Source organism: Halichoerus grypus, chromosome 12 (assembly GCF_964656455.1).
Source record: "Halichoerus grypus chromosome 12, mHalGry1.hap1.1, whole genome shotgun sequence".
Classification (NCBI taxonomy): domain Eukaryota; kingdom Metazoa; phylum Chordata; class Mammalia; order Carnivora; family Phocidae; genus Halichoerus; species Halichoerus grypus.
In genome coordinates, this window is record NC_135723.1 from 70,813,169 (window position 1) to 70,836,238 (window position 23,070).

The following is a 23,070-nucleotide window of genomic DNA, read 5'->3' on the forward strand; positions in this document are numbered from 1 at the left end:
TGAATTCCAAACAGGTCAGAGATCTAAATGTAAAAAATGATATCATCCAAGTACTAGAAGAAAACTACCGAGTAAATGAGTAAACTGCTATTAGGAATTCTTATAGTCTGGGAATCAGGACAGCTTTTTTAAGATAACTGAATTCTGGAAGCAATGAAAGAGGTACATATCTCATTATGTAAAAACAATTCTTCTACATGGCAAAACAAAAACCTGTATGGCAAAAGATATAGACAGTCAAAGAAAAAGGGCATGTATCTGTAAATCATATAAAAAACTATGAAAAAAATCAAGAGAAAGGAACCAAAAAGCAATGGGAAAAAAGTATCCAAAACATAAACACATAATTCACAAAAAAAGGGCAAATAATTTTTAAATATACGAAAACAGACTAACCTTACTCACAAGAGAAAATAAAACCACACAGATACCAGTTCCTACCTATCAAACTGGCAAACCTTTAAAAAGTAGGCGAGACTGTGAAGAAATAGGTATTCTTGTTTTTTGCTGTTAGAACTGCAAAATGATTTAACCTTATCTAAGGCTATCTCAGGTGATTTGACAATATCTAACAAAATCACAGATACATTTACTCTTTTACCCTGCAATTCCACATCCAGGAATCTACAAAGATACAACGCCAAAAATTCAAAATGAATATGCACAAGGTTATCCACTACAGCACTATTTGTAACAGGAAAAACTTGTAAATAACTGACTAAAATGAGGAAGATTATCTATATACTTGTAATTGGTTAATTTATGTTGTCAACTTGACTGGGCTAAGGGGTACCTGGGTATCTGGTCAAACATTCTAAGTGTTTCTGTGAGGATGTTTCTGAATGAGATTAACATTTAAATTAGTAAACTGAGTAAAGCAGACAGTCCTTCATAACAGGGGTAGGGCCTCATCCAATCACTTTAAGGTCTCCATAGAACAAAAGGCTGACCCTCCCCAGAGTATGAAAGACTCCTGCCTGACTGCCTTAGCACGGAGACACTGAATTTTTCCTGCCTTCAGATCAAACTGAAACATCCACTCTTCCTAGGCCTCAAGGCTGCCAGCTTCAGGACTAGAACTACACCACTGGTTCTCCTGGGTCTCCAGCATGTCAACTCATCCTGCAGATCTTGGGATTTGTCAGCCTCCATAAACACGGGAGCCAATTCCCTGGAGAACCCTGACCAATACAATACCAAATAACGATCTCCATAAGATATTATTAAGTAAAATAGAAAGGTATAAAGTGGAGTATATAACTTGTCCCACTTGAATACAAAGAACTGGTGGATATATGTGTATGTGAATTTGGTTAATTCTGAAAACAAAAAAACAAAAAACAAAAAAAACCCCCAAAAAACAGGATAAAACAAATGAAGAAAAAGGATGGGAGCCTTTTCTGAATACAACTTTTTATAAAGTTTTGAGTTTTGAACCATGTAAGTGTTTTATATTCCCACAAATTAAAATAGGGGGGAAAACCCATAAAAATGAAAGTAAAGTGAACACAATCATATACAAAAGAACTGTTTCATGTAACTTTTAAACACAGGATCCTGATGTTTAGTGGGATATGTTCTAAAGACAAAAGAACTGCAAAGAAATTTTAAACTTCATCCAGTTTATTGTTAAAAGTAAAACTGGCACTGTAATTTTCAAACTACTTTATGTAAACTGTAGGACAAAGCAAATGTATTAATATTATTCAGAACTAAGTCCTTCAGCAGCAAATCTAGTACCCAGATCTTAATTTAATTTCTAAATGCCACTTTCCACTAAAAGAAAGTAGGGCCCTGTGAAGAAATAGTTTGATTCTAAGTCTTGGACAGCAGAAGTAAAGGCTCATTTTGTACTAGATAGTAAGAAAGTGCTCACAGGTGATGTTAGAACACAGAAGCCAGCTTTGAAGGGGCTCCCACCAGCTACATATGGAATAATTTTGAACATCTTCCCCCTCAAAAAAAAAAAAGACTGATGGAAAGACTGAATAAATAACAATGTAAGAGGCTACAGTGATATTCCAAAAATATAAAAAAATCCCAAAACCAAAAAACTTACTCATCACAATTGGAACTATTACACCAATTTCTTATTGAGAAAACTGCTAATTAAACAGAAAGAATTAGGTATCCGTGTATGTTTATTTTTACCTAGCCTTTCTAGAGAACATGTAGTCATTCCCTGTTCATAAAGAAAAGCTTTTATTTACAGAAAGCCAAAAAATGCATAGAACATTAGAATTCGAAAAATCATTTTCCAACCCCAAATGAAACAGTTTATTTAATAAACGAAATAAACCTGTTAGCTGAAAGATTGTCAGGAGACAGGACTGATCCACAAGCCAAAATGTCACTCTGCATATTACTTGCTAATTGCATAGGGAAAATATAAGGTTACAATGGAAGGATCAACCTAAACCAAATGGCAAAATTTAGTATCTCTCCTAGTAGAATAACCTGACGATAAGAACCTACTAATGTAATACAACAAGAAGTGTGCAGTTTTACCTAACAGATATCTTGGTAAAAATAATATAACCTGAATCAATAGTTTAGATCCAAATTTCAGATTATAAGAAATAAAGGAGATTGAAAAAGTAGTTAAATGGCTCCATGAGAAAACAATCAAATAAATCCAAAATATAGTACACAAAGCTAATTTTTGATTAGGATACAAACACAACAAGCCCCTGGTTATGCTGTTACTAGGGGGAAAAAGAACTATACAATCTAAAAAACAATGCACTAAGAAGAAATCAAGAGAGCTGAAGATACAAAAGATCTAAAGGAACTATAAAGAAAGGCCTAGATGAGAAGAGATCACAGGCACTTTGTTGAAAAGGTACATGGGCAGCAAAGGATCCTCTTCCATAGTAGAGGGATTTTGTTTGATTAAAGGGAAACCAGCTGAGCTTTTAATGGTTGCTTAGAATGGTGTGACTGACTGGAATCTTTAAGAAACCCAAATGCAGAGATTGTTCTCCCTGTTCTATTCCTGCATCCTCCCCACCCCCCATAGGTCTTGATTTTCGAATATGAAAAAGGCAGTGGGGCAGCACTAGAGGCATGGAGTGGGACTAAAAAGCACAGAAAATTCTTTGCAGTCTTCTGTAGGCTAAGGTCCCAGAGTCTCGCTAGAGGAATGTGCCTGTAATATACATTAAAACAGGACTCACCCTGAAAGCATTTGAAGCCAGAGATGAAATGAAACTATGTAATCCAGCTTCAACTCAGCTTAACCCCTGATGGATCAAAGTGTAAGTCTCTCATCCTACCAGCCTGTCAAAGAGAGAGAGGAAAAAAAAAAAAAGCATGCCCTCTCTAGGGAAAACTAATATTTATGCCAGTCTCTTCAAAACACAATGTTAGTATATATATATTTTTAAAAATTACCAGACATATAATGAAGCAGGAAAATGATCCATAATAACCAAAAGAAAAAACAGCCAAAAGAAGCAGATCTAGATAAAACATATATTGGAATAAGCAGACAAGGGTTTTAAAATAATTATTATAATTCTTTTTAATTCAGAAAAAGGTTAACTGAATAGAACTTCAAAAGAAAAGTTAAATCTCTAAAAGATAAGCCAAATAATTATTATACAAAAATTGAGAAAAATGGTATCTTGAAAATCTCTCTCTTGGTAACAGAACAAAAAGCCAAAAAAAAAAAATTCCTAAGGACATACAGATATTTTGAACAGTGCTATCAACCATCTTGAAACCAAGAACCACAAAACAGAGAATGTGGGATATTTTACAAATAAACTGGTATTTCTCTAAAAACTCAATTATTATGGAAAACAAAAACAAGAACCTAAAGAAATGTAACCACCAAATGCCATGCATGAGCCCTGATGGGATTTAGGAAAAGAAATTATATGGACATTTTGGGGACAATAAAAAAAAAAAAATCTGAATTTTTGAACTAAAAATTTTAGGAAATGAGAAAATTACTGTTAATTATCTTAATGTGATGATGATATTGTGGTTATGCAGAAGAATGTCCTTATTCTTAGGAGATGTGTGGGGATGAAAGTCATGTTATCTGCAATTTACTTGCAAATGGTTCAGGAAACAATGTGTTTCTCTGTATGTACAATGAGTTAGAAAAAGCAAATACCTTTGTATTGTGTTTTGTTTCTAGTTTTTAGTATTTCACACTATAAATCAAATTTTATTATTTTTTTGAAGGAAATCATATGTAGAATTCTTCAAGCTAAACAGCCAATAAAATCTTAGAATGGTAATGTCAGTAAGGCTTATCTCATATACCAAATTCCTATAACATTTTAAGTATAATTAACTGGAAAGATACTTGTCAAACCCTTTTTAAAACCCACTTTAGCTTTCAAATTACCACTGCTTTCGTAGAATTATCAACAGAGAAAGGAATTATATATAACACAAGTTAAAATTACAGATAAATCAAGTTTCAAAATTCAATATTGTTTTGAAGCCTTTTCCCTCAAGCTAGTTTTAAGTTTAAAGACATTATAAAACTCCTTGTGGATTACTTCCCATAGTAAGATTAGTTTACGATATTTTGCCACTGTTCTTTTTCAGCAGTTTGACCTAAATTCTTATGAATGTTCCTTTTCAGCGGTTTGACCTAAAAATGACCTCTTTCAGAACACGTGTAGATACAATAACTATTGATAAAAACTACAAATCTAAGGAAAAAAGAGAGTGAAGTGTGAGGCAGATTCATTATTCAAAGAAGGTACAAGCAAAAGCTCCTATGAGAACGCCACCTATCAAAGTCCATTTAAGAAATAAAGTCTGAGAAGCTTGCTTGGTGAATTTGAATACTAATTTTAAAAGCAGTGCTGCTAAAAGCCAAGAATGGTGGTCTTCAATAGTGATGGTGCTGATTTCCTGACTGGATTACATTTATTACTCTGTGTTATAAGGGAAATATTTAGTTCCGTAGTATATCTCATTTTGCATTTCTTAGGTTGAGGGACGAAATGTATTTTTTGTGTAAGTCAGATTTAAAACCATTTTCTCTCTAGAACCAAACAAAAAAAACACCAAACATTTTAATTCCAAGCATCCTATTTCCTACTATTCTGACTCCTTTCTTTAGTTCTCCAACTCCACAATTCTTGGGGTCCACAATCCATTGGTGGGTGATACCACCTTTTCACTCCCCCTCATCCAACTCATATTTATATATTATAATCACCACAATATACACACCATCATTTCCCTTCCCCCTCTCTTGAGTCATTATACTCATTTGAGCATTAATCTTACTATACTAATGTTCTGTCCATTCACTTTCTCACTCTCTAAAAAAATTGTTTCCTTTTAATTTTATACCTCGATTATTACATTAGCTTCCTAACTGATTTCCTTACTTACACCCTCCCCTTCCTATAGTCTATCTTAACACAGCCATTAATTCTTAAGAATTCCTGACACATTATAAAAGGTTAATAAAATCCTGTTAATTTTCTTAAAACACCCAATGACTCATTCACACAGAATAAAAGCCAATGTCTTTACAATGGTTACAAGACCCTACAAAATCTAGCTGTTCATTATCTTATTCTCTACCACTCCTCTTCCCCTATTTTGCTCTAGCCACGCTGGTCTCCTTACTGTTTCAGAAACATCCCAGCATAATCTGTACCTAAAGGCCTTCGGACTTCTTAGGCCTTTTCTCTCACTTTTTTTTCGCATTTTTTATACATATTACTTCAGTGAGGCCTATCCTGTCTACCCTACTTAAAATCGTTTTATTTTTCCTTGCTTCATTTTTCTCATGGCACTTACTATATCTGACCTAGTATATATTTAACTTATATATTGTTTCTTGCCTCTAACCCCCACTAGCATGTAAGCTCAAAGAGAGCAAGGATTCTGGTTGATTATTGTATTCCCAGTGCCTATGATGTGATTAGTACACAGTAGACAATCATTAAAAATTATTTATTAAATGAATAAAATAACTAAATTAAATACATTTTTTTTCTCTGGATTATTTGTTGAATGAGTGAAATATGCATTATTACATAACTTTTAAATGATATTAAAACAGAAATTGTGGATAAAGTAACTACAATGAAATATAAATCAGAAGTTATAACTTTATTATCCACACAGAAAGATAATACTTTGTTTTCTGGGAATTCATTTTTATTAATTTTTTATTTATTTACTTTTTTAGAGAGAGAGAGAGAGAGAATGAGAGAGAGAGAGGAGGCGCAAAGGCAGAAGGAGAGAGAGAATCCTAAGCAGACTCCATGCCCAGTGCAGAGCCCCAGGACTCTCTCTCACAACCCTGAGGTCATGACCTGAGCCCAAATCAAAAGTCCATTGCTTAAGGGACTGAGCCACCCAGCCACCCCTGGGAATTCATTTTTAAATTCAGTCAATATACATATCCATTCTTCTCATTTTACCACCTTGAGAGAACTGACCAGCAGTATTTCATTTTCTGGTATCTTAAATGTTAGAATTTGTACTATGAATTTATACTATGATAAAATAAACATTATCCAAAATAAATTTAAGTGCTGCAGTACTCTGAGTTATACATCCAAAATTCAGGATTTTAACACTTTTAAGATGTTTTCAAATTTTACATTGTAGAAACGTATTCACTTTTACTTGAATCCAAATATGGATAACTATGAAATGAAATTTCTATACTATAACTTTTTAATGAAGAGTTAAAACTCATATTTTAAATGTATTGGTGTTTAAATATATTAAATGCATTTAAAGCTATACTTTTATTTATTTTTAAAGCTATACTTTTAAAAAGTTGAAACAAAATTTAGTTATGTCCAAGAAAAACATTTGATTAAAAAGAGATGAATGATATAAACCTAGTGGAAAGTGAAGCAAGGGGGAAAAGTTATTTAAAAGACATAATCTGTTTTAAAACAGTCCTATTTTGGTACAGTGAATTATACAAAGCATTATTTGGATTTAAGAGTTTAAACAATACATTAGAAACCAAAAATGTTAGTTCATAAAAACACTCACCTACAACACCATTCAATACGACCTTCGCCCTCACAAGTTTTTGCCCAATGGTTATCTGCCAAATTTTTCATTGCAACAGCATATTCACAAAGTGTTTCCTCATCCTCACAATGTTCTCGCCAGATCTTATCAAAATCTCCCACTAAAAGCAAGGGAAAAAAATGAATTAAGTTAACTTCACTTAAAAATGGCTTTTAAAAGTTTATTTCTGCATAACCTAAAATTACTTAAAAATGAGAAAAGCAAAATCATGAAATAAAATTTCATGAAGCTTAAATTTTTTTAATTTTAAAAGCTCCTTTATGCAAATGATGCATCATTTTAACTATGATGATTTGATAATCAAATAAATTTCACCATTTTAAACAGATGGATTTGTGAAGCTGAATGGAACTAATAAACATAAGTAGACATAAGTGTGAGTTATCAGTTTATAAACCAAAAACACACAGATAAAGAACAATTATGGCTGGGCATTCAAGCATTAATTATCCTGCTACCTTTGGGCAATATGACCTTGCAGCAGAGAGTAAAGTTACTTAAGCCTGCTTCTTGCCTATTATTTTCTTGGATCTCTACATACAGTTTCCTATATTAAAAAGGGGTTGATAGGTGAGATGGTAACATAAATTAGCAAGCAAGCTAAATATTTTTGTTTACTCATTGGACATGCTCTCGGCATACTGTACTTCAAAAAATTATAATCCTAGGGCAAAAATACTGCTAGAGAAATTACTTTGGAAGCCTCTCCAAACTTTTAAGTCTTTATAAAATGTTCTGAATAAAAATTATAAGCTGACTATATTATCTGGCCACGACATTTTTAAAAACATTAAATCAGTCACCACTTTTAGTATGAAATCTGAAAGAGCGAGGTGCGTTCTGATAAAGAATGGAATGAGAATGCTATGGCCAAATAAATGACATTAACATAATTGTAAGGGTAAAAGAATAAACAAAAGGATAAACAAAAATTATCATGGTAGCTTCACTCAATGTCCTAAATCATAAGATTAGGTTTTCTTGCCTTATGTTCAAATGTAGGCAATTGTTTGGTAACAGAATAAACTTAAAAACATAAAATAAAACAGAAATTCTCTCCCCAGGTGAGACTATTAGATTCTAGCATTTAAGAGGTGTATTTGGTTTTGTTTTTTTTTAACACAGAAAAAGAATTATAACAGTTCAAATTATCAAGACTTACTTATTCAAAATTTGAAAAACCTTATTATTGTAGGCACAGAGTCCAACAAGGACTGTGTTGAAAATCAGAATACTAGCCCTTTAGTCTGACTAAATTAAGAAACAGCAATAAAGGTACATACATGCCCTCACACACAGTAGATATCACAGTCTCAATCTTGGCTTGAATACTGACTGTAAACCCAAAAGGGATGAAGGGTTCTCTTTTGGGGGGTTATGTATTTATACAACAATATTTTCATTAACCAGTAATATTTGTGTAGTGACAGAGCTCTCAATTTGTTATAGAGTGGACTGCAAAAACCATCCACTAAAACAACCAGGCAAATGTATTTCCTAAATTCTCAAAGAAAAACTCCTCAGTTTTAGCAACATCTTTCAGATATAGTTATTTACCAAATCTCTAAATAGAACTACAGGAAGTAGTCTTTGAAAAAAATATTTTGATTAATGATACATTAATAAACCTATGTGTTCCTAACACTCTTCCTGACTATTCATCAGACTTGGTATCAAAGGGTTCATTAAGGTATAGTATCATTTTATTATTTTTTATTTTTTAAAGATTTTATTTATTTATTTGACAGAGAGAGACACAGCGAGAGAGGGAACACAAGCAGGGGGAGTGGGAGAGGGAGAAGCAGGCTTCCCGCAGAGCAGGGAGCCTGATGTGGGACTTGATCCCAGGACCCTGGGATCATGACCTGAGCCGAAGGCAGTCGCTTCACCGACTGAGCCACCCAGGCGCCCAAGGTATAGTATCATTTTAAAGGTGCTTTATCTTTTATTAAGATGGATATCTTCAATTCTAAAAGGCCTTTTGTTTGAACTTCTAAGTTTCACTGTCCTATATAATATGTAAAATAAATACATAAAATTACTACATCTGTTGGTAATAAGAATCATTCAAACAAAAGCTGTATGGGAAAAGCTATGTTTAACATATTTAAACAGATTTCCTTTCTGTAAGGCATTTTAGCTTAGATTCTACAGAAGATACAACATAAGACAAAGACCTGGGTATAAGTAGTTTGTTTGGGAGCGAATCCTAGGAAACAGGAGTGAGGGAGTGGGGAGAATGAGCCCCAAGGCAGGAAAAAATGCTAATACAAAGGTGCACTATTGAGTTTGCTGCTGTGGGCGAGAGAAGCGTATGAATGCCTCTGGAATTGTGCACCTAAAAAACAGGAGGCTGGAACATTTTATGCATCAGTTACAATCCCCAATTAACTGAGAGTTGTTGAGAACCTGTACTTCTAGTTTGCACTTAGACACTGAGTAAGGGACATCCTTAGCGGGCTCCAGCAGTGCTGAAGAACAGTGGAAAGCAGAAAAGAAAGCAGCACTCATTTAAAGTGTGACTTTGTTAGGGCTGGGTGCCTCTGAGCTCACAGTGTTTGTCCACCACAGCTGAAGACCAAGGGTAAGTTATGTGGGGCACCAAATACATCTACTACAACTCTATCACTGTATACTGTGAAATTCAATTTACTCTAGAATTAACTAGAGTTGCAAAGGCAATTGTATATATACAAAGATAACTGTATATATACAGAAACCTACTGCCCTTCAGCTTTTAAGAAGACCTGTAGTTTTTCACATTCAACAAAATTTTGTGTACATACTATCAATTTCTTGTAGAGTTTTAAAGCTTACTATCTGCTCCACTGAAGTTTTGAGGAAGGATTCAAATTTTGTCGGTAAAGCCTATTTAACTCAAACTGTTTGCAGAAAACTTCCAACTTAATGTCTTCGCTAACATTTAAGTCTCGAAACTCTCCCCAGGTATGCTGATACTGAAACTGGTGTGTGATTAGTAAAGTGTAGTACACTTACCAACTTAATGTCTTCGCTAACATTTAAGTCTCGAAACTCTCCCCAGGTATGCTGATACTGAAACTGGTGTGTGATTAGTAAAGTGTAGTACACTTACCAACTTAATGTCTTCGCTAACATTTAAGTCTCGAAACTCTCCCCAGGTATGCTGATACTGAAACTGGTATGTGATTAGTAAAGTGTAGTACACTTATAATAGAGACTAAACAATGTAACTGTATATATCTTTCATTCTTTCAATGGATTTGCTGGGGGGGGGGAAATACTCTATGTCAAATGCTCCCCAGAATAACAAAGTTAATGAGCTAGCACTGGCATCAAAGAAAGGGAAGAAGATATGTCATAAAATGTGGTGGATGCTATAAGGTATGAACCTGATTATGTTCCCTATGTCCTCTATAAGGCATCCTGGACCCAGAACTTTTAAATCATATACAACAAGAATGTATCAAACCCTGTCTGCTAAGAATACACTATGTTAAATGGTGGTTACAAAGTTGAACAAAAAACACAGTCTCCAGTTATAAAAAAAATTCCACGTTCTAGAATACCCTTGAAAGCTTACTATTTTTTAAATAAAGTTATTAAACAAAAATAGAATGGGCAAATTCAGTTTTTTTCCATAATAGTCCATTCTTTGTTTTTACAGTATTCAAAATAATGGTATTTATCCTTCAAGCAAAGTATTTTCAAAATAATTTATGATTTGGGTTCTAAAAGCCAAAACCAGTTAAGGTTGACAAGTGCCCAGTATACATAATGAAAACCCCTCTGCTAACTTGGTCAAAATGCATACACAAAAAATATGTTAAAACTTGATTCTAAGAATTTTTAGTTATCATTTAGTAATTAGGTCAACCAACATCTAAAAGATTTAATTATTTAAAAGAATAATACTTTTTCATTACCAAACAGCAAATCAGGAACTAAGAACTTCTGAGGTCTGCATCAAAGATCTAGTCAACAGAACCAGAAATGCTTAAGTATTTAAGCTCAGAGTTCTCAATGAATTAGTGATCAGTCATATGATTTTACAATGATATTGGCATTTGTGATGACTCAAAATCACTGTGATTAATATCTATTTTCTTGCCCACTTCTTACGGACATCCTCTAAAAGTATGAATGGATCTTTAAAAAAAAAGAGAGAAAGAGAAAGAAAGAGGAAGAAGGGAGGGAAAGGTAAATCTCCAATAAATACATACATTTCATTTTGTCCGAATACAGAGAATTCAAAAATTATGTTTAGAAAGCACAATTAAAAATATATGCCCTCCAGCCGAACTTGAAATTAATAATTAGTGAATATTTTATGGTCAAACTAAAATAATAAACACAGAGAAGAAATCAGTAATCATTTGTTCAAATACATAGTTTTAAAGATCAAGGTAAACCTCTGCTTAGTCTAAAAGATAAAGTCACCAATTTGCCTAATAAGATTCTAGAACTAAGTTAACATGACTTCTATTTATTATATTCTTCTTATATTTAAAATTTTAAAACAGTAATTTAAAAAAAACTAATAATTTAAAACACAACTAATGCCAATTCAAGTTGTCAAACTAAGTTCAATAACAGAAATCAATGAACCAAGTTATTTTGAAGATTGGTCCTAATATCAAGAAAATATCTTTTTTTTTTTTTGTAAAGATTTTATTTATTTATTTGAGAGAGAGAGAGTACAAGGAGCCCGATGTGGGCCTCGATCCCAGGACCCTGGGATCATGACCTGAGCCAAAGGCAGAGGCTTAACCGACTGAGCCACCTCCCTCAAGACAATATCATAATTATTGATTAAATTCACCTCCACAAACATTTTGTGTGACAACTAAAAGAAAAAAATATGAACTACTACTTCCTATGAAAAGGCAGTACCAACTAACTAGGAAAAAATTAATAGCACATTAATTCATTAATTCAAAAGACAAAGTTCCATGGAATCTAAAACAAAAACAAAAAAACAAGCTCGTCGATACAGAGAGCAGATTGGTGGTCGCTAGAAATATGGGGTGGGGTGTGGGAGAAATGGGTGAACGGGGTCAAAAGATACAAACTTCCAGTTATAAAATAAATAAGTCATGAGGATGTAAGAAAAAAAAAGTTCCATTTTTAATAATTTTGTGATTAGTTTAAGATATTATTACTTTGAGTGCAACTGTCTTTTAAGAACCAAGTACAATGGAGTTAAGGAGTTACTCATTTTTGCTCTTCTAAATAACCTCAAGAACAGGTCCAAACTCAAGTGAACCAATGGAATCCTCTATTTAAAAGTTGATACTATTCTTCCTTTTTGAATTAACCTCTCTCCTGCCATTTGTTATAAGCAAATTTCTTTCCTTCAAACAATAACTGAATTCACATATTCAAAAAGGTTTATCTGCTTCTTACCTGATCATCTTAAAATTCCTTCCTGTATGTATCTGCAATCCTTACAGTACTTTGTCACTTGTTTATGTATATTGTCTATTAAAACCATAAGATGGTAATTTTCCCATTAGAAAGTATAAATTGAAAGGCAAAGACTATTTTGATTTATAACTTGTATAAGCTATAGGAGTTAGTGATGGTGCCCCATTAATGGGGGAAAAATGTTTTACATTTTTGCCATACTGAAAAAATACACAAAACCCCAAAATTATAAAATAAATTCGGTGCTAGAGTAAAATTCAAACTATAGTTGACAACTGTCAATGGATAATAGTGATGAAAAAGCAAAATGTGAATACTTCAAAATAGTGTTCTCAAAATACGAGTTACAAGAGGCTTAGAAAAAGAGTAGATTCAAAATCAATTTTCTGGAAACTTCACTGTTTTATGCTGATTTATATATTTTTTACTTTATGTTACTGTCAAAAGAAAAACTTGCAGCTGGAAATGCAGTTGTATCCATTAAGTTCTTTGATAACAGTACATACATCTAAATAAAAATGTGAAAAAACAAAATTCAAATGGCATTTTCTACTGAAATAGAAAAAAACCCAACAGTACATATATCTTGTAGGAAAAGCTATAAGCTTAAGGAGAAATTATTGGCAAAAACACCATTTAAATAGATGAGCTATTTTTATGGAGGAAAAAAAGATATATGGTGCTAAAGTACATGCATTTTTATATGCCAGGACCATCTGATGTTTATAAGTATGTTAGAAATAATATTATTTTCTCAATAACTCCTAATTTTCACTCCTAAATTTATACAAGTTCCACTTTAAAAATATAAAGCACAGAAGATAAGAAATTTTGTTAAGTGTAAATCTGAGGCTAATTTTAGATAAGAATAGCATGTCATTATTCTTAGTGGTTTACCCTTGTTGAGTCATGATATCAAAGATCAACACTGCACTGTTGTGGTTCTTACATGGTATACAATACAAAAGAAATCACATGATTCCATGTTCACAAAACTCTAAAAAAGAAGACAAATTTATAGTGAGAAGGGATCGGTGGACATGGGAGTACAGAGTGAGAGAGGCGTGACTACAAAGGAACATGAGGAAATTTGGGAAACAAAAGAAATGTTCTGTATTTTTAGTGTAGTAATGCTTCATAGGTGTATACATCTATCAAAACCAATCCCTATCAAAATACCATCAACTTTTTTCAAAGAAATGGAACAAATAATCCTAAAATTTGTATGAAACCAGAAAAGACCCCAAATAGCCAGAGGAATGTTGAAAAAGAAAAGCAAAGCTGGGCATCACAATTCCGGACTTCAAGCTCTATTACAAAGCTGTAATCATCAAGACAGTATGGTACTGGCAAAAAAACAGACACATGGATCAATGGAACAGAATAGAGAGCCCAGAAATGGACCCTCAACTCTATGGTCAACTCATCTTCGACAAAGCAGGAAAGAATGTCCAATGGAAAAAAGACAGTCTCTTCAACAAATGGTGTTGGGAAAATTGGATAGCCACATGCAGAAGAATGAAACTGGACCATCACACCTTACACCACACACAAAATAGACTCAAAATGGTTGAAAGACCTCAATGTGAGACAGGAGTCCATCAAAATCCTAGAGGAGAACACAGGCAGCAACCTCTTCGACCTCAGCTGCAGCAACTTCTTCCTAGAAACATCGCCAAAGGCAAGGGAAGCAAGGGCAAAAATGAACTACTGGGACTTCATCAAGATGAAAAGCTTTTGCAAAGCAAAGGAAACAGTTAACAAAACCAAAAGACAACCGACAGAATGGGAGAAGATATTTGCAAATGATGTATCAGATAAAGGGCTAGTATCCAAAATCTATAAAGAACTTCTTAAACTCAACACCCAAAGAACAAATAATCCAATCAAGAAATGGGCAGAAGACATGAACAGACATTTTTCCAAAGAAGACATCCAAATGGCCAACAGATATATGAAAAAGTGCTCAACATCACTCGGCATCAGGGAAATCCAAATCAAAACCTCAATGAGATACCACCTCACACCAGTCAGAATGGCTAAAATTAACAAGTCAGGAAATGACAGATGTTGGCGAGGATACAGAGAAAGGGGAACCCTTCTACACTGTTGGTGAGAATGCAAGCTGGTGCAGCCACTCTGGAAAACAGTATGGAGGTTCCTCAAAAAGTTGAAAGTAGAGCTACCCTATTATCCAGCAATTGCACTACTGGGTGTTTACCCCAAAGATACAAATGTAGTGATCCGAAGGGGTATGTTCACCCCAATGTTTATAGCAGCAATGTCCGCAACAGCCAAACTATGGAAAGAGCTAAGATGTCCATCAACAGATGAATGGATAAAGAAGATGTGATATATATGCACAATGGAATATTATGCAGCCATCAAAAAAACCCCAAAATCTTGCCATTTGCAATGACGTGGATGTAACTAGAGGGTACTGTGCTAAGCGAAATAAGTCAATCAGAGAAAGACATGTATCATATGACCTCACTGATATGAGGAATTCTTAATCTCAGGAAACAAACTGAGGGTTGCTGGAGTGGAGGGGGGTGGGAGGGATGGGGTGACTGGGTGAAAGACATTGGGGAGGGTATGTGCTATGGTGAGTGCTGTGAATTGTGTAAGACTGATGAATCACAGACCTGTACCTCTGAAACAAATAATACATTATATGTTTAAAAAAAAAAAAAGAAGATAGTAGGAAGGGAAAAATAAAGGGGGGGGGAATCGGAAGGGGAGACGAATCATGAGAGACTGTGGACTCTGAGAAACAAACTAAGGGTTCTAGAGGGGAGAGGGTGGGGGGATGGGTTAGCCTGGTGATGGGTATTAAAGAGGGCACGTATTGAATGGAGCACTGGGTGTTCTACGCAAACAATGAATCATGGAACACTACATCAAAAACTAATGATGTATGGTGATTAATGTAACATAATAAATTTTTTTTAAAAAACCATTGAATTATACACTTTAAATAGGTTCACTTTACTGTACATAAATTGTACCTCAATAAATTTCATTTAAAAATATTAAGTGCCATAAGCAAAGTAAAAGTTACAAAATAAAAAAAATTGTATTTCATGAAATTTGAGGGTCATCATCTTCTCTAAAAAGAACAAAAACCGATCACAAACAAATCTTGAACTTGTAGAAATTCAGAACTAAAAATTTATTTAATTTTTACTTAGGTATATTATCAAATATGGGCAGTAAGATATATTACCTACAGATGACCAGATTACCAAATTCACATTTCAAGAACCTTTAAAGATCATTTCCTCTAATATGAGGTAAGCAGATAAACTCATGACCAAGTGGAAACAAGTTCAACAGCCATTCTATGGCATTAAAGTGTTCAGGACCAGAGTGTCTCACCAATACAGTTAAACCAGGCTTCTCAGAATTCCTGAGCACCTGATATAGTGGACACACCTAAAGGGGAAAAAACATCCAAGGTGTGTGGTGTAGAAGCAGCTCCTCAGATTCAAACACAAGAACACCTGAAAACCTGCATCTTATACCCAACATGCCATGACTAGTCATTTCTCTGATGAGGGAAAAAACCCAATATTGTAATGTACTAAGACGGTCAGACCTTTCTTATAAAAACAGAAATATAAGAAGAAAGGGGGGGGGGCAAAAAAAACCTGTTACAGGGCACCTGGGTGGCTCAGTCGATTAAGTGGATGCCTTCCGCTCAGGTCATGATCCCAGGGTCTTGGGATCGAGCCCCGCATCGGGCTCCCTGCTCAGCGGAGAGCCTGTTTCTCCCTCTCCCTCTGCCTGCCTTTCTGCCTACTTGTGCTCTCTCTCTGTCAAATAAATAAATAAAATCTTTTTAAAAGGGGCGCCTGGATGGCTCAGTCGTTAAGCGTCTGCCTTCGGCTCAGGTCATGATCCCAGGGTTCTGGGATCGAGCCCCACATCAGGCTCCCTGCTCCGCGGGAAGCCTGCTTCTCCCTCTCCCATTCCCCCTGCTTGTGTTCCCTCTCTCGCTGTGTCTCTCTCTGTCAAATAAATAAATAAAATCTTTAAAAAAAAAAAATCTTTTAAAAAAATGTTTAAAAGAAAAAAAAAGCCTGTTCAGCCATTCTAATACTGAAGAAGAGAGACTACAGAGCAGTCTCGGTAGAAATTCCAGGAACCAGCCAATCTTCAATGTTATAGCCCTTAAAAGCACCCAAGCAGTACAGCTAATGATATACCTCTATTATTTCTTAAACCATGTATTTAACAAATTTAATGTTTCCTATGTTGCAAATACTGTTTTAAGTACTTCACAAATATTAACTCATTTAATTCTAATACACCCATTGAGGCAGATATTTTACTTTACAGATAAGGAAACTGAAGTACAGAGAGATTAAGTAAACTTCTCAAGGGTACACATCAGACCTAGTAGTCAACTGCCAAAGTCCACACTTCTAACCACCACACCATCTTGCCTCTCTTTACAAGTTTTTAATTTATGAACGTTCACAGATATGAACAAAGCTTTGCACCAGAACAAAGTACACTGACTCTACTTGCCACAAACAAATGGTCTTTTGTCAGTCAAATGCAGTTATTTAGTCTCTGCAACTGCATTAATTGTTAGATTTCTGGCAATGGTTTCAACTCTGGCTGCAAACTGGAATCACCCAGAAGTTTCATTTAATTGATCAGGAGTGGGAACTGGTTATTTATTTTAATGCTCCCCAGATGAAGCCACTGTGCAGTGATGGCTCAAAACCACAGGTCTATGGTAAGACAGTAAACTCAAATGCCTCTTGAAATATACAGATCAGTGAGACTTGGGGCATCCTGAAGAGTCAAATTTAATTAAAAAACAAAACACTGCATGGATGAAACTCTGTATCTACAAACACAATTTAGCCCACAGTCTACCTTGTGTTTGGAGCATTCTCTTTTTATAAACATTTATGATAAAAATAATTCAAAATGTAAAACTGAGTATTTCCTATACTTGAGATGGAAAGAATTAAGAACAGTCAGAATCAACGACATCAACATCTGTTATTCCCTTATGAAACAACTTTACTGATATGTGTACAACCACAGAGATCACTTGCTTAGTGTAAACAAAGGACTTATGAACAACCTTCTGATAATTAATTTCTGTATAAATGGGACTAGGAATTTCTATATTAAGTAGAGAAATTTCTTTATAAATGAGAAAAGGGGATATTCAGATGCCCCTCTAAAGGAATGGTGATTAGCCATCTATTCTAAAATAACCCTTGCAATGGGCATCAACATACCTATACTTAGAGCACAATAAATTAGTATAGTTTATATCAGTGGTTCTCAGATGTTTTCATTTTGCAACTAATACAAATTTCACTCCCAGAATTTAGGAGATTGATATTGGGGTTGTACAATTTTTATCTCTGAAGTTACAATATATAAGTAAATATACACTCATACACAAAATTATTACCATCTTCTAACACACAGACATACAATACAATATCCTTGTTAGTTCTCATTTTTCTGTTTGGACAAAATTTTTTTTTTTTTTTTTAAATCTTTGGTTAACACTGGTATGTAGGAACCAATGGGTAGGGAAAGAGGAGTAGCAGATAAGAAAGAAGAGAAATTCACAGTACACAGTAAATTAAGGCAAGTTGATTCAAGAAACATGTACCAAATGTTATGGACAAGGCACTTTACAGTATCTATATTCTCCACTATTTACTGTTTTACTTATAGAGAAACAGTATGATGTTTATATTGATAATTTCAACCATTTTTAAAAGAGTAAAATTAATCTAACTATTCAATATAAGAAGCCATGACCATAAATTCTTTACAAAAAAATTGTACCCAAAATTTACAATTTATAAATACAAATGAATATAAAAAATTAAACTCTACCACCTGGAAATATCTATATTAACTTCTTTCTTTTTGTGTGTGTCTTAAATTTATAAGGCATGATGCTACATACTAGGGATATAAAAACAAAAGGCAGAGTCCTACTCCAGGAACTAAATTTAGTGGGAAACACAGGTAAACGAACTGGTAAGGGATAAATACAATAAAGGCAAGCACAACTGTGGTATGGAAACATAAGACAGAAAGAGGGGCACTAATGTAAAATTGGACACTACTGGTGTCTTCCAAGGATCTGTACTCAATTATACATTATCATCACTCCGTGGGGCAGTTCATCTGGCCTCAAACTTCCACAGACAGGGCTTCCAATCCTACACTTCCAAAGGATATATTCCAAACTAAACAATTACACCATCCCTATGACAAATCAACCTGTTTACTCTGTTCTCCCTGGTCCCATCCCAACACACACACATTTCCAAAATGGATTAAAATGGGTACTTACATCTTCCCAGACAACAAAGCTGGACATCATCTCTGACTCTTCCCCTTTACTTTTACTGAAACTACTCACTCTGACCTTCAAAAAGTCTTTGGTATATCTTTCTCTATTTTCATGATCACTGTTGTTATTGATGCTATCATTAACTCTAAGTGAGATTAGAATAAGTCTCCTAGGTGATCTCTTTTCTTCTAGGTTCCTTCCTATTCTATAGTACTTTTTAGCTCAGTGTCCCTTAACTCCTCTGTCCAGTATATAACCTATGGAGCTTTTACATACATATGCCTACGTTCCACAAAGTTCCACAGATGATACCGATGTGGAACCAAGGCTAAGATCCACTGCATTTATTGTTTTTTTCCCCTACAAAACAATCAAAAGGATCTACATCAATCAAGAGGATCTACTTAATTTTTATTGTACCTTTTGAAATGTAAAAAAAAACCAAACCCTACAAAGATGACTAAAAATAACAAAATCAAATAGCTAATATACCATGTGCCTCTCACTGAAATGACTGTTTATCAGTCAATGTTCTCTTTTAGTGTTACTAATTATTAAACCTTTCATTTTTTTCTCCCTGCTAGAACGGCAGTTCCAACTCTCCTTGCGCAAAGTTAACAAAGCCCTTCTGTGGACAGTCTTCACCTTACTTATTCTGCTGACTAAATAAAGATGCTATCACAAAGCAACACTTTCTGATTCTGTATCAGAATGAGCGTGACTAAAAAAAAAAAAAGTAAAGAAAACAGAATAAAACCTCACTTTAAAAAACGTAAAAAAAAGAAAACCTGTTCTAAGTTTCTTGGGGTCATGGAGTTGGTTAGTACTTTGAAGTAGTGTTGAAGGCCATAGAAGGAAAAAAAAAGTTAGGAAATTTCAATTAAAAAGTCTGTTATCCTAATTTTAAAAACAATTTCAAAACTTTGTTTCAGGAAAAACACGAACATTACATTCATTCTTTCATTTTTAGACCTTTTGGTGTTAGTTTAAAATTATTTCTAATTCAACATTTTCCCTCCCTGCCAATTCTCTTGTTTGAGGTGTTTGCAAAAGAATAACAATCACAAACGTATTTTTCAGCCTATCCAAAACTGTTATTCTAGCTCACCCTTTGTCTCAAACTATGAAGAATTTGAATAATCAATAAGAATTAAACATCTCAACTAGACTATTTAGTAGTTGCTTCTTAATATGCTGCTCACAACTCTTTATCTTTGAAACATAATTAGTCTACAGAACCAACACAGCCTGTGTTCTCCTTTTGTGCTTCAGTATCAGTCATCTGTCTTAACTGCTTTTATAATATCATCATTGCTATTACTAACATTGATTTTAATATAGGAAACTACAATAAAGATCACCCATAATCCCATGACCTTGAGAATATCACTTATAACAGGTTATTATGCATTTTTACTTTTCTCTGATTGATTTATAAGCTGCATGGGTTTATGTGATGAACTGTTTTAATTTGTTTTGGCATAGAGAATAAATTCAGTGAATAAATTGATGAAATTTACTAAAGACATCCACAGATGGGTTAAAAAATCAAAACTAAATGGAATGGAAATCACACTTTTATTTCTAACAACTGTAGCCTTTACATTTTCTCAGAATTTTTACATCATTGAAAACTTTAAGTCTGGGAAAAGAGATGCCAAGCATAATAATAATCATTATAAGAACAGGATTATGTGACTAGGATTATGGAAAAAAACATACAAAGACACTTAAAATACACATGGCTCTACTTCAGTTTTCAATTAGATATGTACTCATCAGGCAGATCGGATTAAACAATGAAGTCCCTGTTTGGAAAGCAAAACTAGCTGTTTCTCATTAAAAAGCTGTCTACAACTCATGATACATTTAAAATGTTTCTGGCCTCCCATCCAAGTACTAACCAGGATGGGAGGCCAGAAACATTTTAAATGTATCATGAGTTGTAGACAGCTTTTTGTGGTGTTATTTTTAAAATTCTGTACAGCAAAGACAGAAAACACCTGTATCTGCAAGCATATTTCCATTTATATAAACTCAATCTAAAAGACTGTCCCTTAGCTATAAATGGCTGACACTACAAACACCTCTTCTCACCACTGCTAGACATTTCTCTGCCATTTCCTCTTGGTAACTACTTAAGATAAATCAGCACTGCCTACAACACTGACCATTATCTCCAATTCTCACTTTATACAAATTGGCAAAGGATCTTTAAGTGGTGACAGAGAACAGGTAGTAAATAGAGTAGAGAGGGAAAAAAGTGGTAAAAGAAGGAGTGCACTAAATCCACCTGCTCGTCTTTACCATTCTATCCACTACCCCTCCCAACCCCAAACCTGCTCATCCCCATCAACAAGCATCAGTTGGACAAATGGACTGGGAAGGATGGAGAGAAATCTTTTTCTACCACAGCAGGAAAATCTTATTTTCATTGTTATTCCTGCTTCATTTTCAATTTCAGTACCAGATATAAGGGAAGGGAAAACTACATTATCTAACTCTATACTCATTATCCAGTGCTCACTCCTGTCCTTATTATCCAGTGAACATTCTTCATTCTACCCTAATTTATTTCCTTTCCTGCCATTTCTCACACAAAAACCCGTACCTCATATAGTCCCAACTCAACTAATCATACCTATCCCATGGATTACCCCATTCTCATCAATTTACATCTTTATACCCAACACAAACTTCTGCTTCCCATTTTCCCTCCTATTCCACCAACATGTGGAGTCACCATTAGGTGTGCAATTGGGAAGAAAAACCATTATGCCCATAAAATATGTACAGTGCTAATGATGAACTATCCAAACTTTAAGCAAGTTGTTTCAGCATTTTGGGGATGTGGCACACTCACGTGTAAAAGGAACGAACTAGTTTAAATCCCCATTTCAAAAACTGGCTGACAAATTTCCAGGCCCCAGTGACAAGGATTCTGAAACTATATACCTAAGGTAGAGACAGGAATTTTCTAAATGGCACCCAGATGAGTCTACTGATCAGTCATATTTGGGAATCAATGATAAATGCTAAGGCTCCTTCTAGTCTAACATTCCAATATTCTAAGCTGGAATTTTCACTGCATTTTCTGATAGGAATACTGTTATAAAAGGTGTGTAGTTTATATCATTGATGGTCTTACAGGTACTGTTTAAATAGGCCTGTATAACCTGACCTAGCACCTAAGCTCCATTTACATCATTATTTTATGACCGCAGGTGACTTGCAAATGAACTTCTATGTTTGCAGACTGTGGACCACCAGTATTATAACAATACTAAAACCTCAGAGGAAAACACTAAAAATTATTTTCTTCGGATTATGTGCATAATTAGACTTTTCCACAGATGGCCTTCTCACCTTTTCACAGATTTCTGCCCAATCACAATTAAGATTTGACCTACAAGTCAGAAATAAAAGTAGGAAGGGCATGCTCTTTAGGATCTTTTACTTTGCTAGTTCACTGATGGGGCTTTGTGTATCACTGAAATAAAGCCTAGAGAAATCTAGATCATTGATGGAATTCAGGGCATTAAAATGCCTAATGAACAGTCTCACTCAAATGTTTACAGACTGCCAGGACTTTACCTGCCCAGAAGCACACTAGATCATTCATTTATGAACCACATGTATCTATTCTAGCTCTAGTAACTTCCAACTACCAATTCTCATTATAAACAAAGGTTCCCTTGGTTAATATTCAAGTTGAAAGACATGTTTCAACATGTGAGAACTAATCAAGTAAAAACAGCACTTGAAGACATGATGACACATTAGTAGTGTGTTGATTTAAGTGGAACCTCTTCATTTATGAATAAATTAATAATATTATTATAAAAAGGTAAAAATGGAAACCATTATATGCTAGTCAGCTTTTTCTTTAAAAAGATGTACTTGCTTAGAGTTTTACAAAATAGCATGATAAATTAAAGGAAATTGTGTCCATTTATTTCTTCATTTCTCCAGTGGATTTCTCCAATCTACAGTGAATGCCATTATGTAAGTGCATTCTCTGAATATCAAGAATGATGCAATGGTTGCCATAACAACTACTCATTTTATTGAATAAATTGTGGGTTGGGGGTTAAAGCGTTCTTTTAAAAAACAAATGTCAACATCTTAACTATGCCTGATAAGTCTCTTTCTATTGTTACCTATTAAACAGTAACTATAGGCCATCTTTGAGGATGACTATTTAAACAGCTATTTAAAAAGCTAGGCTTGAGTTGCCAAAGGAGGAAAACTTTGAATTTAAAGTTTGAAAAATGAAA

The 23,070-nt window shown here is 34.3% G+C and overlaps 1 protein-coding gene across 1 annotated transcript in view; it reads right to left on the reverse strand.

Annotated features, from left to right (window-relative positions):
• The window catches only part of SAMTOR (S-adenosylmethionine sensor upstream of mTORC1), a 93,995-nt gene that overhangs the window by 69,457 nt on the left and 1,468 nt on the right, over positions 1-23,070 (reverse strand). Inside the window, exon 2 of the mRNA XM_036066414.2 lies at positions 7,000-7,141. Coding sequence (XP_035922307.1) covers positions 7,000-7,141 — 142 coding nt within the window. The remainder of the gene's footprint in view (positions 1-6,999; positions 7,142-23,070) is intronic.